Below are 16,819 nucleotides of genomic sequence, written 5' to 3' on the forward strand. Positions count from 1 at the left end.
ATGTCATCTGATGTGAATCTCACAGCAGTCCTGGAGTTGTACATTGAGTAACCTGCATGACTGTACACAGCCCGCTGCCTGTCAGGTAGAAAAAAGGTGATTATCCCATTTTCCAGCAAGAAAAACTAAGACTCAGGGAATGTAATAGGACTAGACAGCATTTAAGGTTCCTTCTCATCCTGGGAATTGACATACCTGAGAATTCAGTAGTATGAAACTCTCTGAACTTGTCAAGGGACCTCACATCTCATCCAGGAACAATAATACACCACTCTTCTTTTCAGTCCTGTCTATGTCATCAGAGTTTCCCTCACACTGTGGCCAGGAAGAGCTAAGGAGGTATAAATGAGGTGTACAGTGTGGGATTAGGTGCATGGGACAACAGCCCACCTGCCTGGATTTAAACTGGCTCTGTCCCTCACCTGTGTGTGACCCTGAGCAGTTACTCAACCTCTCTGTGCCTCAGTTTGCAAATCCGTAAGTGAGGATAATAATACCACCAAATTCACTGGGTTGTTGTGAGGATTATATAATACTTAGAGTTTAAAAACAACCAGACACACGGTAATCACTCGAAGTTTGTTATCCAAAAAAAGAAAAACATTTTTATTCTCTATGCATCCATTTTCTAATCTGTAAAATGGGAATTTGAAAAGGGCCTACATCACAGGATTGTTTTGAGGATTAAATAACAGAATAAACATAAGGAGCTTCAAACAATGCTTAATGCATAGAAGCCACTCAAACAAGTTTGTTCTAATTTCTTTCCCCTAAGAAAACAGTAACTCTAATTCCCACAGAAAGACTTCCCCAAACAAAAGTGCCAGTAGGTCTGGAAATAAATGCAAGACCTGAGGAGGAATCATTGCTGTTTTCTAAAACCAGTGATAGACAGGGTCTCTTAGAGACTGGAGGTTCTTGCTTTACATTCATTCTTTCTGAGGTCAGAAAGTAAAAAGGATCATGGGTGAACAGGCACTGGTGAAATGGGGAAGAAAGAACAGGAACATCTCAGTTGCTAATTTCTGTTTTCACCATGAAAATCATTTTAAAGCCCTGCCTAGAATTTAAATAGCATCATCCCTGGAGATAGCTGTTTCAGTTTCATTACAGTCTGTGTTCATAGAGTACAAATAGAAACCTTCGTGATTTTATTAGTTTCCATGCAACTTAGGAGAGATTTGCATGATAACATTTCAGCTCCAGACTTTAAAAAGGGACCAATTAAAAATACAGCACTTGCATTGCCTGTCACTGGAAAATGAAAAGGTTCACAGAGTTTTAAAAACCTCTGTCATATCTGGTTCATGGTCATAAATCAAGCATTCAGTACTACAGTGGCAATCACTATTGTCTAAATGTTTAGTTTATTTTGTAAGAAGTACTTGGAGCAGCAGGGTGCAGCGGCTCACACCTGTAATCCCAGCACTTTGGGAGGCCGAAGCTGGTGGATCACTTGAGATCAGGCGTTCGAGACCAGCCTGGTCAACATGGTAAAACCCTGTCTCTACTAAAAATACAAAAAAAAATTAGCCATTCATGGTGGTGCGTGCCTTTAATCCCAGTTATGTGGGAGGCTGAGGCAAGAGAATTGCTTGAACCCAGGAGGCAAAGGTTGAGGTGAGCTGAGATCATGCCACTGCACCCTAGCCTGGACGAGACTAAGACTCCATCTCAAAAAAAAAAAAAAAGAAAAGAAAAAAGAATACTTGGAGGATGTTTGCACCCCTGATAAGAGTTAAATTGTAGTACAGAAGAAACAAAATGTACAACTAAGTATTTTTGCCTGGATTGCAGCAAGTCCCACACAATTACCAACACCCCAAAGCTACCTGGTACTCTGTGGATCTGTGAAGTGTTAATGTAATGTATCTGTGACAAGTTAAAATTTAATGCATGGCTCCGGTAGCATAATCGAATCGATGTTATGTAACCTAAGAGAACTATTCCAGTAAGTTCTGATGTGCCGGCTGCTTACGGTTCGGGGGAGTTTTTTCCGGAGGTTATTGAGTATTTGGGAATCATCCCTTCAGACACTTGCTCTTTTGCCACAGAAGCCGTGGTAATCTTATCCCTGCTTCTGGCAGCTGGAATGCTGTGGAACAGGGCTGAGATGAACATTCTGGCTCCAGGGCTGCCTTTGGGGGCAAGTTAAGGAAAAGGATCAAAGTAAGTTGATTTGCATGACCTTCTCTTTAATCAGATGTTTCTTTTTATGTTCAACCTCAACAAAGCCAGCCTATCATAGCACACTATTTATAGTCTATAATCTAAGATGTTCTGAACCACTCCCCCACACCAAAAATTAAAATTAAAACCTCAATAGTGGTGTGGCTATATCATTAGAAGTAATAGCAGAGTCACAAAAACCTATTTCTGAGACCTTTTTTTTTAAATGACAGGCTTGATGGTATTTCCAATGGGGCCTGTGTCCCCAGATTGTAATTCTTAAATATGTCATCAGAGTCAATATTGAAGTTCTGGGGACATGTCAATCAAATTTCACTCTTGTGTTTTATAGTAGAACAAGAACTTCTCCCTGGATCCACTGCCCTCAATAACTTAATCTTTGGTTCTTTACCAGGTAAAAATGACAGTTTTAAAATCTGACTTAAGAAATGGCTTTATATTGAAATCATGAAATCAGAGAATGTGTTATATGCATGAGAAAACTAAGGCTCGGAGCCAATGACTTGTCTAAGACACTGTAGCTGGTCACTTGTCATATGTCAAAATAAAAAATCCAGCACTCCCTTAACTTCACTCTAAGAGTAGACACCATTAAACCAGACCCTACAGGCAGATAGAGGGTTGTTCTCTTCATTTGTCTGCTCTCAATGTGGGCAGCGCCTAACTCAAAGTCAGCCTGGGTACTTCTAGAGGGGTTGCAATCTTCAGAGGAAGAATATTAGCTGCCCACTAACAAAACAAGAACGCCACGGTAAAGAACATGTCAGGGAAGGAAATGTGCCCGGAGATAATGGTGGTCATCTCCTGGAGGGGGGGTTTGGAGGAATGTTTTTCCCTTTTCTCAAATGTTTATTTATAATTGTGGTGAAATACACAGATGATAAAAATGTACCATCTTAACCATTTTTAAGTGTGTAGTACTTCACACTTTAAAAAGTGCATATTTCACACTGTTGTGCAACCCATCTCCAGAACTTTTTCATCTTACAAAACTGAAACTCCATACCCATTAAACACTTCCCTCCCTCTGGCCCCTGGAAACTACCCTTCTACTTTCTGTTTCTATGAGTTTGGCAAGTCTATGTACCTCATATAAGTGGACCTTATCCTTTCGTGACTGGCTTATTTCATTTGGCTGATGTCCTCAATGTTCATCCATGTGGTAGCATGTGTCAGACTTGAATAATACTCTGCTGCATGTACCTACCACAATTTGCTAATCTATTCATCCATGAATGAACCCTTGAATTGCTTCCACCTTTGGCCATTGTAAATAATGCTGCTGTGAACATGGGTGTACAAATATCTCCATAAGACCCTGCTTTTAAGTTTCTTGGATATCTACTCAGAAGTGGAATTGCTGGATCATATGATAATTCAACGATTAATTTGTTTTGGGAAACTGCCATACTGCTTTCCGCCACGTCTGCACCATTTTGCATTCCCACAAACACTGCACAAGGGTTCCAGTTTCTCCACATCCTCACCAACACTGGTGATTTTCTATTTTTTTGACAACAGCCGTCCTAACAGGTGTGACTGTGTCCTTTTTGTTTAATGCCCCTGGACATCCCCATGTTCTACAATGAACATATAGTGCATTTAGGATTAAGGACAGAATATAAAACGCTGAAGTTAAAAAGTAAATCCTATGGAGAAAACAGGGTTGTGAAAGAACTTAAGAAATGATTGGGATTTTTTTAGACTGAGACAAACTGTTGAGCCTTCTTGTGGGCTTAGCTAGAGACATCATTCCTATACTCTTCAAGAATCTATCACCTGATTGGCTGTGGCTGCCACAATCCACAGGAGAAATGGCCATAATTCATGGGCAGCTGAAATAATTCCTCTAAGCTCTGGGAGGAAAGTGTTCCCAGATGCAGGAAGGAGAACAACAATGTATATTAAGCTGTTGCCAGCTAATGTTGGTCATAAAAATCCCTAGCACTTGGGTAAGGTCTTTCATCTTCCAAATCTTTCCTCCAAGCCTTAGAACGCTTATCTCTGAGTTCTCCGTTTGAATAACTCGAGGCCCACTTTTTCCCCTTCCAGAGTCACAAAGGGTCGACTTTCCAAAACCACCTAAAGAGAAAAGAATGTGAATGTGGCAACTTCTCCTGAAGAGGAGCAGAATTCTGCTCTCGGTTAACAAGCACACAAAGAAGATTCCCCACAAAGCCTTCCAACGCTTCACCTCTGAGCCACACAGGCCGTGTGCTATCAGTTCATTAGACAGAATGTCTCGTTTGAAGAGCTAAAATTTTCCAAAAGTGAACTCATTCTACTCACTGGTCTTTATATATGCTTTACTCCTTGGAAGTGAGGTCATTCGATATGATTTATTCATTAAGACAAAGGTAAAGGAACTAAAACCAAAATCCATCCAATCAGCTATTTATCCAACCCCTAACTCTCAGAGGAGAAATTCTTTTTTCCTTGGTGTGAACCTCTGCCTCTACCTCCTGCCTTCCCTCACCTTCTTCCCTTGTGTGTTTTGCTCTCTTTTCTGGTTTCTTTCAGTTCAACAAAATAGGGGAGATGACAGCAGACGTATACAGGAGCCACAGAGGAAAGGAGACCCAATAATCAGGTGGGGAAGAAACAGCCTCCTATTCTAAGGAGTGGCTGTATTCAAGTGATGCAAAAAGAGGTTCAAGAGCACTGTCTGTCTCCCTAGGTGGAAAAGAGTCAACACCTAGAAAATGGAATCCAGCTCCAGTTTCCTAACAAAGGTTCCGCACCCTACATCCAGATTCTTGGCAGGGCCCCAAAATTACAACCCTCCCATGAAACTGAGAAGGGGGCTAAACCTGGGAGATACAGGGCACGTGACTTTGATAAGGAGGTGAATTTATGGCCCAGCGACAGCCAAAAGCCACCAGCCACAGCTGCTGACAAGACCAAAAAGACCTCAGAAGGCAAACTTTAAGAAACAACCAGAATGGGTCGTTTTCTGAACTCTGGGCAAAGGGCAAAGGGAAACCACACAGTCTCAGGAGGAGGAGGAACCCAGGGAAGCCAGGGAGAAAAAGAAAGTGGCCTTCAAGGAGGAAACACAAGTTAAGGTTAAGGTCAACAACACTGCGGACATGGAAACACTACCCAGCTCTGTCCCTTCCTGGACTGGATTTAGAATTTGAAATCTACCGTCCACCAAGGCTTGTTCTGCATGTCCCAGACACAGACTAGAAGCAAAGAGGGACTAGTGCAAACAGAAAGATCTTTCCAAGTTCATCGTAAGGTGGGTTTGTCCCCAGTAGAATGGTGGCCTCAGGAGATCATAAACACACTGGTAGGGTGGGCTTCCAGCACTGGGGAGGAAGCACATAAAGCCTGAGGCCCCAAAGCTTCCTTCCACCTCTGTGAGTTTATAGTTCCATGCGTTTCTGCACTTGTTAAATCAGGTCGCTATTTGTTGTCTACTAAACTACAAACTTGAAGCCCCCAACCGGCAGAGGCCACTCTCGATCCCACCCCCCAGCCCCAGTTCACTCCCAAAGATGAAGACAGAGAGGACTGTCCAGTCTCTAAATGGGATGAAGGATCTAGAATAAGACATGGAACAGGAAAATAAAATAAATACTCATCTTATACTCCCAACTTGAAATGCACATACAGGCAGCCCAACAGCCTGTAGATAATTTGGCTTACAATGATGTGCAAAGATGCAGACCCATCGTGGCTGAACAGTTTTGTACAGTTAGAAGTGACCCTGGAGGCCGGGCGCGGTGGCTCAAGCCTGTAATCCCAGCACTTTGGGAGGCCGAGATGGGCGGATCACGAGGTCAGGAGATCGAGACCATGCTGGCTAACACGGTGAAACCCCGTCTCTACTAAAAAATACAAAAAATTAGCCGGGCGAGGTGGCGGGCGCCTGTGGTCCCAGCTACTCGGGAGGCTGAGGCGGGAGAATGGCGTGAACCCAGGAGGCGGAGCTTGCAGTGAGCTGAGATCCGGCCACTGCACTCCAGCCTGGGCGACAGAGGGGGCCCCCGACCCCAAAACAAAATGGAAAAAAAAGAAGTGACCCTGGAAAGAATATTACTGACAATCTTGCCTTAAAAACTCTTTTGCAAAAGACATCACGGACCCAGACTTCAGCAGCTAACAGATGGAAATTAATTTCACTTCAAATCAAAAACCTAAAATCCAGCTGGGTGCAGTGGCTCACGCCTGTAATCCCAGCACTTTGGGAGGCCAAGGCGGGTGGATCATTTGAGGTCAGAGTTCAAGACCAGCCTGACCGACATGGTGAAACCCCGTCTCCATTAAAAATACAAAAATTAGCCATGCATGGGGGCATGCACCTGTAATCCCAGGTACCCGGGAGGCTGAGGCACGAGAACCCTGGAGGAGGAGGAGGTTACAGTGAGCTGAGATCATGCCACTGCACTCCAGCCTGCCAGCCTGGGCAACACAGCAAGACTCTGTCTCAAAAAAAAAAAAAAAAGTCTAAAATCCTATTTTTCCTTTTAAAAAAACACCCCTCCCCCAAGTAAAAGTCAACTCTGATAATGGGGAGATCTACATGTTTACCTTAATTACTTCTTCCCCAAATTGAAGTATTCCTCCCTATTGTGCTAGAAACCAAAATTAAATAGCACCAAGTTTCCACAGAAACCCACAGGAATGCGAGCCACTAAGGAAAGAGGATGTAAAAGAAAGACTGTAGCGAGAGGAGGTGGGGGAGAAGGCTGGAATTCAGGCTTTCCTGTGAATTCGCTTTGAAATGCCCAGAGTCCACCGGATCTGAGTCCCCAAGAAAATCTGGTAGAGAGGCCAGTGAAACAGCATAAAGAATAGAAAACACATGAGATGTGTTAAATAATTTTGATTTTGGCCACGTGAAGAAGTATTAGTCATACAGGTAACGAGATCTTACAGGGAGGTGATTCCAAGGCTCAGCTTGACAACGTTAAGTATACCCATTCTGGGCCTGGAGTGCCAATTACATTTCCAGATTGGCAATTAGACATAATGTCCCAAGACAATCACCAAATAATGCCAAAAACAAGGCAAGTTACATCTTAAAGCAGCCATTCTTTTGAAACTGCCCTTCCCTCCTCTGCCTGACTCATCCACCTCACAAACAGCTGCCCCTTATGAACTAAATCCTTGTTAGCTACTGATCAAGAGAGACCAGGTGGCATGAATAATTAAAATCCACGAATGATTCAAGCACCATGTTGTCAACAAACCAAGTCCATCCCTTTCACCAGGAGTTTCTCCATAGTGTCTAACAAATTACCCAAAAAAGCAGCAAAATATATTTGCCACCCCCAACCAATGCATTCTCATTCAGGCCCCAGCTAACCACTGGAAAGAGCCTTCCAACATGTATGTGTGTTTACATTTGTATGACTCAGTTCCTGCCCTCAAGGAGTTTGCAGGCAATTCAGAGATCAGATGTTCATATTCCATGAGAAGATAACTGTTTTTTCCTCTGCTCAGCCTATCAAGTACTAATAAAAGTCCTAATGAGCAGGGAGTCAGAACTGGGTCTTACTTATTTTTCCCCCAGCACCTAGCTTGGTTTCTGGCACATCGTATGCACTTAATATGCAACACAAGCCAAAACAACAACAATAATTATAACCAGAAGACTTCTTTAAGGGCCTACTGTGTGCAGGCCACAATGCCAAGTCCTTCTTCATTCTGCCTGCTGCAGACATTCATGGTTCTCCCCTCTGACGATGAAACAACATTAAAAGTACATCTCATGGAAAAAGTCCCTGACAGTGTGAGCTGTGAAAAACCCTGGTATGGTGAGAAAAGGAGCTACTTTCACTTTCGTCTGCTGGAATTCTTAAGAAGTGCATTGGAGGGCCGCATAGCACGGTTCCACCTGTGTCCCCCAGTCACTCCACGGGCAGCTCTTCAGCCAATTCTTTGAGGTTGAACCCTCCATTTGGGAAGGCCCACCCAGGCCCCTACGGAAAATCAGGCTGGCAGTCTTGATGCCCACTGACTTCAAACACTCCAGAGGGAGTGGTCCCCAGCCAGCCTGGAGCATCACCGCAGTGCATCCCTGGTAACACCACAGCCTTTAATTTTGCAAGGAGGTGGTTTGGCTGGGTTGCCCTCCTGGACTTCGGGAAGTCACACCCTTTGCAGAATGACCAACTGGCACGAGGAAGAGCCCACACATTGGTGGGTAACACGCAGACCACACCCTATAAACACTATTCTGGCTGCCACAACCCAACCCTAAATCCACAGTGCTGATGGGTTCCTTAGGAGCAGGCACCTGAACCATCAGCTTTCACAAATAAGAGCCCAGCCTGTACCACAGCTACCCTGGCCTGAACGGAGTTTTCTCCACCCAATGGTCTGGCACAGCAAACCTTCTGCTTCTCATCCCTTCCCCCTTTAAGAGCTGGGAATTTCCATATTTAAAAATAAGCCGATCTTCAGGGACGGACTGCCCGGAGGCTGAGGGATGGACCAGATCCTTGATACTCAAAGTGTGGTCTGCACAGCATCAGCATAGCCTGTGTCTCACCAGACCAGCAGAATCTCAGGTCCCACACTGGATCTTCTTCATCACAGCCTGCATTTTAACAGCTCCTGGTGATTCCTGAGCATATTAAAGTCTGAGTTAGCCAGGCACAGTGGCTCACACCTGTAATCCCAACATTTTGGGAGGCCAAGATGGGAAGATCACTTGAACCCAGGAGTTCAAGACCAGCCTGGGCAACATAGGGAGACCCCGTCTCTATAAAAAATTGAAAAACTAGCCAGGCGTGGTGGCACACATCCATAGTCTTGGCTACTCGGGGAGCTGAGGCGAGAGGATCATCTTGAGCCTGGGAGGTTGAAGCTGCAGTGAGCAGTGAACATGCCACTGCACTCCAGCCTGGGCAACAGAGTGAGACCCTGTCCAAAAACAAAAAAAATGTTTGAGAAGCCCAGGCCTAGAGACACTCTCCAGTCCTTGAAGATAAAGATCTGATATCCCCACTGAACATTCCCCGGGCCTTCTGTCCACAGTACTAGGACACCCCTGCCTCCGAGGGTCCCCGAGTTTCCTTTTCTAGGTGCCTGATGCATGGGGTTCCACCCACCCAAGAAGCAGTTCTAAAAGAGACACCCTTGGTCTGCTCCCTGACTGTGCACAGAAAGGCGTGGCCTTGCCTGATCCCCAGGGATGTCTCCAAGGGACCCAGTGTTCCCCACAGAGCCCAGGGCCAGCATCACAGCACAAACAGCCCTTTCACTGGAACCACAGAGGCAACCCTCCAAGGGATCTGCAGCTCAGCAAGGTGGTGCTGGCTGCTGTGATTCACAGATTAGCATGGTCACTGCCAGTGTGAGCTGGGACACCCACTTTGGGAAGGAGGTCCTGGCACTGCAATCTAATGCCAATGTAACTGTTTCTGCACCAGGTCTCTCATGCCCTGATGAGAGACACAGAGAGACAGCCCCAAAGCAAGCACTTACTCCTAGCTATCAGCCACCCAGTGAATGTCCCCATCCAGGGAACAAAATAGCCGTGAGGCAAAGAGAAGGTCCATTTGGCCTTCCCATTGGAATGCTTTATCCTCCAGGCCAAACAGCAGGGGGCAAGCAGCTCTTCTTTTCCTCCTGATGTATGTTTGGTCAAGTCTCCTGGGCACCTGGAAGCAGGGCTAGACCAAGGCTCCCAAAAGGAGGCCATAGGTTCCTAGTGTCCTCCTAGGAAATGCTATAAAGTGGGGTTGGTGAAAAAAACCACCCCCATGAGACTGTGCTCTATCATAGACCTCAATCTGCAGGTGAGGAAACTGAGGCACAAAGGCATGATGTCTTTGCCCAGGATCACAGGCTGAACCTTGGGCACTGCACAGCAGCCTTGACACCAGAGGAAGACTGCTCACAGGTAGCACATTTGAGGGCATTTTAACCAATTTCTCTACCAGCAGGATGCTGCCAAGCCTGTGATGTGACCCTCCAAAGGGGGAAGCTCAGCCATGCCATGCCTGCTGATTTTTTTTCACAACGTAATTTAAAAGGCAGGTGTGCCACAGAACACACTTTGGGAAACACTGGCCGAGGGGGTGTCTTGGAAAAGCTGGTCTAGGTAGACAGTGAGTGTCCTGGCCAAGAGACTGTGACATCACTGGGGAGACAGGTCTATGCGTTCTGGACTTGGGATAACAGGGGTGGAATTTGTCCCTCCTCAAGGGTACAATGCTGGACAACCACAACTGCCCACCAAACGCCACAGTGTTTCCCTTCTGCCAGCCCGGCAGCTCCTGGTCCCGCATACTGTCAATGTTCGTCCACTGATACCCCACCATCAAAACTGTAACCATCCTGCCAGGACCTCATCGATGGAGCCTACCTCTGCTGCCCTGCCTTAACCTTCTAGCCTTGCAACAGCCAAGAGCGATAAGCCCATGTCTCAGTCTTACTCTAACTGGTTTTTGGACCTATGACAGTATACTTCAGGATCTGAAGGCTCCTTTTGGCTCAAAAATTGTATTTGTTATAGTCTGAGCCCTTCAGGGGCTAAAAGTTCAATGAATCAAAGGGAAAATAAATTCAGCACTTCGTGAAGCTATGATAGTTACCACTTACAAGAGCCCTGCTAAGTGCCTGGCATTTGCAGGGTGCTATATGACCATTATTCCTGCTCCCTATAAGAACCCTACAAAGTAAGCATCAGTATGCTCTTGGTATGGGTGAAGTAATCAAAGCTCAACACGGTTGGCAGTCAAAGATGCCCTGCTAATAAATGTGGGATCCACGATTTGAACTTGGGTTTGTCCGACTGCAGAGTCTTGTACTAAAATGTGCATTTCCATAAAGAGGGCGAGGGGCTGGACGCAGTGCCTCACGCCTGTAATCCCAGCACTTTGGGAGGCCAAGGTGAGCAGATCACAAGGTCAGGAGATCAAGACCATCCTGGCCAATGTGGTAAAACCCCATCTCTACTAAAAATACAAAACTTAGCTGGGTGTGGCAGCATGTGCCTGTAGTCCCAGTTACTTGGGAGGCTGAGGCAGGAGAATTGCTTGAACCCAGGAGGCGGAGGCTGCAGTGAGCTGAGATCACGCCACTGAACTCCAGCCTGGGCAACAGAGCAAGACTCCGTCTCAAGAAAATAAAGAAAAAAGGAGAAAGAGAGAGCCAGGAATGAGGCTCTCTGGACAAGCTCTCTGGACAAGGGCGGCCAGCTGGAGCTCCCCCATGACTGGAACCCGAGAACTCCTCCAAGGCCACCCCAAGTAATCTGCTCAAAAAGGAGTATCTGAAGGTCATCCGGTGCAGCCAATCCCCAGGACACGATGAGATGAGGCACCAGGGCCAATCTGGAATCAAGAGCTCCATGGCACCGAAGCTCCAACCCTGATTGAATGCGTCAGGCCAGACCCTGGGTAATTACCAAGCTGTAATGGGATCTGATATTTACATTAGTCACGAGCCTGACAGAGAAAACGTGTTGTTTTCTCAGGCACAGCCATGGAGACAACATCTCGATAATTCATTACACGCAGACCATCCTTGATCAAGCCCAAGCTTCTGCAAGGACAGCAGCTCAAACTGAGAATAGAAATAACTCTATGCCCAGCCACACTCAGGCCCCTCAGCAAACCACAGCTCCATCAGGAAGTTGGCCTCAGTTTCCCCAGATATTTAAAGAGAAGTGGACCATATGCTGAAAGACGAGCAGAAGATGGAAATAAAGATATGTAACTGTCCCAAGGCTGAATTCCTAGAAGAATTGCTGAGGGATTGCAAAACACATTCTGAGCTAGAAACTTTAACCCTCATTCCTCAACTCTCCCTCTCTCCTAAATCAAATCACAGAGCAGGAAGAGACATTAGAACTCACAGAATTCAATCCCCACATTTTATACATAAGGAAAGAGAGACACCAGAGAGGTTAAATAACTTCTTCAAAGTCATGGCTTTATTCAGGCTATCAGAGCAGCTCCCTATTCAATATAGTCTACGACAGGATTGAACTTCACAATGTCACACCCAAGTGAATAGAGAGCTCTGATGAAATCCCACAAAGAAAAAAACAATGTGAAAAAGTACAGCAAAGAACACAGTACTGGAATAACTGTGACCAAGTTCCCAACAGAAGGAAATTGTAATGTTTTCTTCTTCACTTTCTGAAAAAGTTCACATGCCACTCTTTTCAAAAGACTAAAGTCATTCACTATTTGAGATTCAGAGACCAGAGGTACTAATGAAGAGATGTCCCACGATGAATGTCCACAGTCTTGGATTCCTTTGATCCAAAAGGATGGTGCAATCCCAGAGACCAAACACTCATGAAATTGGAGGTCCTTGCTGAATTTTATCTCCCATAGAATTTTAGATGCTACAAAAGACCTGCTTTCCTCTGGAATCCAGCTCTTGATCAAGCCATCTTGGGGCTGAAGGATGGTGAGGGTGAACCCATCTGAGGGCTGGTAGAATTTTCTGGAAAGGCAGCCTATGTTTTCTTGGGAAATCTAGCACAAAAATTATTATTCTAAACTTAAGCCAATACATGCCTGTGTATTGAGTCTTGACAAAACTACCAAATACTTGGAAAGCAAAAAGAACAAAAGACAAAAACACACACACAATTGCAATAAAATTACAGACCTCAAGCATAGAAAGAAAAGCTTTTAAAAGGTTTAACTTACCATTATTGCTTATAATGAGCTGGCTACCTATGTCTTAAGTGAGCGAATCTAGGGGCAGATATCAAGAGATTCTGGGCATGCTTTAAAATGGACTCATGGTATCAAAAGGAACCTGCACTCATTCTATACTGTCCTCACATCTTCCGAACCAACCACCGTCACCTCTCATCCCTGGCGGACTTCTTATAGCAACTAACTTCCATTTATGTCCACTCAGCAGGTCTTGGAGCTACAAACTATAGCCAAATATTTATGAATTGTTTTTTCTAATCGTTGCCAAAAACCTATTTTCTGGAGTAAACTGACAGAAGTTATGCTTGCTCATCATTTAGGAGATCCTTTGTGTGTGCAATGGGATTAGCATTTCATTACAGACACAGCAATTGCATTTATGTACTCCCTAGCGTAAAAATATTTTGGAAGCTGTGTTTAGGACCCCAGGATCACAAAAACACCACAACTTATTTTGAATCATTGAAAAAGTTTTCATTATGATCAAAACTGCCCACTGCCTGAAAGAAAGCAAGCTGTTAAATAGTTCACCCAGATCACTCCATCTAGGGAACATTTCAGACACACACAACTGTGAGCTATCTTTCCTCTAAAGACAGTCGCTGAATCGCAGTAAACCGGGGAACAAAATTCCCGAGACTGTTGGGGGAGGTGGAGGAGGATGGAGAGAGGGAATGTGGGAATCTGAAGGCTCCAGGAATAAGCTGTTCTCAGCAGGAAGGCTAGGCAGGGATCTGGTGTATAGGGCTTTGCTTAACCTGAGGGCTTCTCTGGCAGGTGAGAGGTTTTCCCCCTTAACAAATAAGAAAGAACCTCTACGGCTGAGAAGGTAATTCCAAAGAAAACTCTCCGGCCAACACCTGCAGGCCTCCGGAGAAGTCAGAGAGTGACGAAGAGAATGACGGTTTTCATATTTCTCCCTTTGTTCCAATACACCAGTATTTTCCAAAACACAAATGTGCTGCCACAAAACACAGCTGAGCTCCAGCACCCAACAGGATGTATAATTAATGATCAGGAGAGAGAGCCTCCATTCGCCCTGGTGTTTTCATAGTCAGCCTTCACCCATAGCCCCTGGCTTCCCTACTTCTCTCAGCCGCTAAGGAGGCTGCTACAAGTAGTTGTGCCCTGTGGAAGTTTGAGGGGTCCTCAGTTTAACTTTACTAGAAAATATGTGAACATGTGGAGGCTGCAATGTGCATCTACCCTGCACTATTCCCCTGGATGTCCCTTCCCTCCAAAACGGTTCGTGCTGTGAAGTCTCCTAGGATGGGAATTACTCAGAAAGAAGGCAGCTGGGTCACTCTCTTTTTTTCCAGTTCTTTCTTTTTTACTCTGCAGTTTTCTATTAAACAGTGTCGGGCCCCCCACTCCAGCTAGTAGCTGTGGGGAAGGGAGGACATCTCTAGGGACACGACTACAGACCAGGCAGTGAGCCTAGCAACCATACATCGAAGGTGTCGCCAGCCTCAGTGCTGGTGGGCGTCTGCGCCAGGAATAGCTAAAGCCGACGACATCTAGCCACCTTGAGCGCCAGGGAAGAAGCTCCGCGTAAAACCGCGGCCTCAGGTGGACCCCCGCTCCAGCTCCGCGCTGCTGGTGGCATTTCCGGGGACCCAAAGTGGGTGGCCTGGGGGCAAAGGAACAGAGGCCGAAGAACTTGGGGTATGTTCCACTAGAGCACCTAAGGGACGGAGTGGGAGGTTACATCAGATATGCGACCTCAACACATTCTGAAAGTGGCAGCCCCATGGGCTGCCCCCAATACTGGGATGGATCTCCCCAACTTTTCTCGCCCCTCGAAGTCCCCCTGCTATCTCGGGCCATGCTCCTCCCCCGGGATTCCCTTGTGCAAAATTATTCTCTCCCTTGCCCAAAGTATTTTCCCTTCTTTCTGACCCCAGGAACTCATCTCCCCAACAGGTTCCTAAAGTATGGGCGGATGTCCTCCCTCTCGCCCACCTCCAGGAGCCGAGCCCCAGCAGGTGAGCGGTGTAGAACACGCACCCAGCTGCCCCCAGCTCCCTCTGTCCCCGAGGGGTAGGCTCTCCCTACCCCGCACCACGGCACCCAAGACTGTGCGTTCCCCACCCCGGCCCCAGCCGCAGCAGCCAACAACCCTACAATAAACAAGAGGGCAGGATTGGGCGTCCGTGTCCCGGAGCGCATCGGCTGGGGGCAACTCCTCACCCCCGGCGCGCCGCCCGCTGCCCCGATCCGAGAGCACCGGGAGAGCCGAGGGAAGGGAAGGCGGCGAGGGGAAGGCAGGCGGGGATGGAGGGAGGCACTGCGCGGCGCGGAGCGAGGAGGTGGGCTGCAGGGGACGCTGAGAAGCGGCGGGGCTGGCGCAGAGGGCGGGCGCCCGGGGCGCGCGTTACCTTGGTCTTGCCCCCGCAGTGGCAGCACACGGTCCACAGGTACTTGAGCGTCCGCCAGAGCAAGATGATGAAGAGGCCCCCGAAGAAAGTAACCATGGAGGAGGCCAGGAAAGCCCACCACATGCGTTGGCCCCGGCTGTCGCACGGCACCTCCATGGTCACCGGGATGATGAGCGCATCCATCTTGGGCTCGTGGACCGAGGACGAGGAGGAAGAGGAGGAGGAAGAAGAAGAAGAGGAAGAGGAGGAGGAGGACGCGTCTAGGCTGAGATGGTTCGCGTGGATATTGCTACTCATTCTAAGACTGCTGCCTCCGCCGCCGCCGCCGCCGCCGCTGCTGCCGCCGCCGCCGCCGCCACCATTTGCCATAGCTAGCAACGGGCAGCCGGCGCAGGGGCTCGGGGGAGCTCCTCCCGCCGCCAGCGCCACCCCAAACACCCATCAACAGCCATATTGCTGCTACTGCTGCCGCCGCCGCCGCCGCGGAGCGCGGGAGGGGGGCGGGGAGGCGCCTGGGCTCGGGGCGCTGTGCGCGACCTGGCGGGGTGCGCCGAGATATATACAGCGAGCCGCCGCCGCCAGCCCTCCCCCCGGCCGCCGGCCCGCCTGGGGGGGAGGGGGATGGAGAGCGCTGGCAGCTCCCCCTCCCCGGCCCGCGCCCCGCTAGCCCCGGGCTGCGCTGGCCCCGAGCTCCAAGACCCAGGGGGCGCCGCGGGCCTCCCGCGCCCGGGGTCTGTGCCGCCCCCGGGCCCGCCCCGGCTCCGCGCGCGGGCCCGGGTGTCCTCGGCGCCGCGCCGCCCGCCTTGCGCCACGGGTGTGCGCTGCGCTCGGCCGGGGACCCCCCTTCCCCGCGCGCCTCCTGCGCGGCTAACGAGCCGCTCTCTGCTTATTAGGCGACAACGCGTTAATAATGGATAATCGGCCCCCTCCGCCCTGGCGCCCCCGCGCCAGCCCTCCTCTCCCGGCTGCGCTCGGCTCAGGCTCCCCGCCCCAGTGCGCGCCCGGCCGCAGCAGGTTCACCGCGTCCGGCCACCGGGCCGTGGCCGCCCGCTAGCCCATGCTCCCCGGACCCCGAGTCCTGTCGCCACGCCGCTGAGCCCCTCGGCCTCCGCTCGCTCTTCCTCCTCGCTGCCTCCGACTCCTCCTCGTCCCCGTCCTCGCCGCCCGAGCCTCTTCGGCGCGCGCCCCGCGCTCCCCGCAGCCGCCAGCAGCAGCAGCTGCAGCAACTGGAGCGGGCGCGGGCTCAGGACGCCCGAGGCGGGAGGGGAGGAGGCTCGCCGCGCTGGCTCGCCTGGGCTCCAGGCTGGGCAGGGGCGAGCAGGGCCCCTCGGCGGCGGCCCGGCACGCGCCCCTGACCCCCAGGGCGCCAGGTAGAGCGCCCCCAGCCCAGGCGCAGGGCCAGGCGCCTCTCTCCAAGGTGCTGCGCCCCCAGCCGAGAGCGGTGGGGTACCCGGGGAGGATGGCGGGGCGCCCCAGTCAGGCCGTTTTTTTCCCAAAAGAGCCCCCAGTGGGTAGGGGAGGAGTGCCAGCTGTCAACTCGATTCCACAGACTGAGCGCCCCAGGACCCTCGGGCTTCGGAACTGAGGAGGACCCTACGCCAGGATATACACAGC

The 16,819-nt window shown here is 49.1% G+C and overlaps 1 protein-coding gene across 48 annotated transcripts in view; it reads right to left on the bottom strand.

Annotated features, from left to right (window-relative positions):
* Positions 1 to 16,550, bottom strand: part of KCNMA1 (potassium calcium-activated channel subfamily M alpha 1) — a 766,524-nt gene extending 749,974 nt beyond the window's left edge. For 41 of the 48 annotated variants that reach the window (XM_017962890.2, XM_017962881.2, XM_017962886.2 and 38 more), the window contains exon 1: positions 15,206 to 15,574. In XM_017962890.2, the coding sequence (XP_017818379.1) occupies positions 15,206 to 15,574 (369 nt within the window). Of the gene's footprint in view, positions 1 to 12,063; positions 12,639 to 15,205 lie in introns of those variants that run through there. The other 7 variants (XM_021943995.2, XM_017962870.3, XM_031652666.1 and 4 more) reach the window with 3 other exon arrangements.
* Between the last annotated feature and the right edge of the window lie 269 nt (positions 16,551 to 16,819).

Source organism: Papio anubis, chromosome 11, assembly GCF_008728515.1.
Source record: "Papio anubis isolate 15944 chromosome 11, Panubis1.0, whole genome shotgun sequence".
Classification (NCBI taxonomy): domain Eukaryota; kingdom Metazoa; phylum Chordata; class Mammalia; order Primates; family Cercopithecidae; genus Papio; species Papio anubis.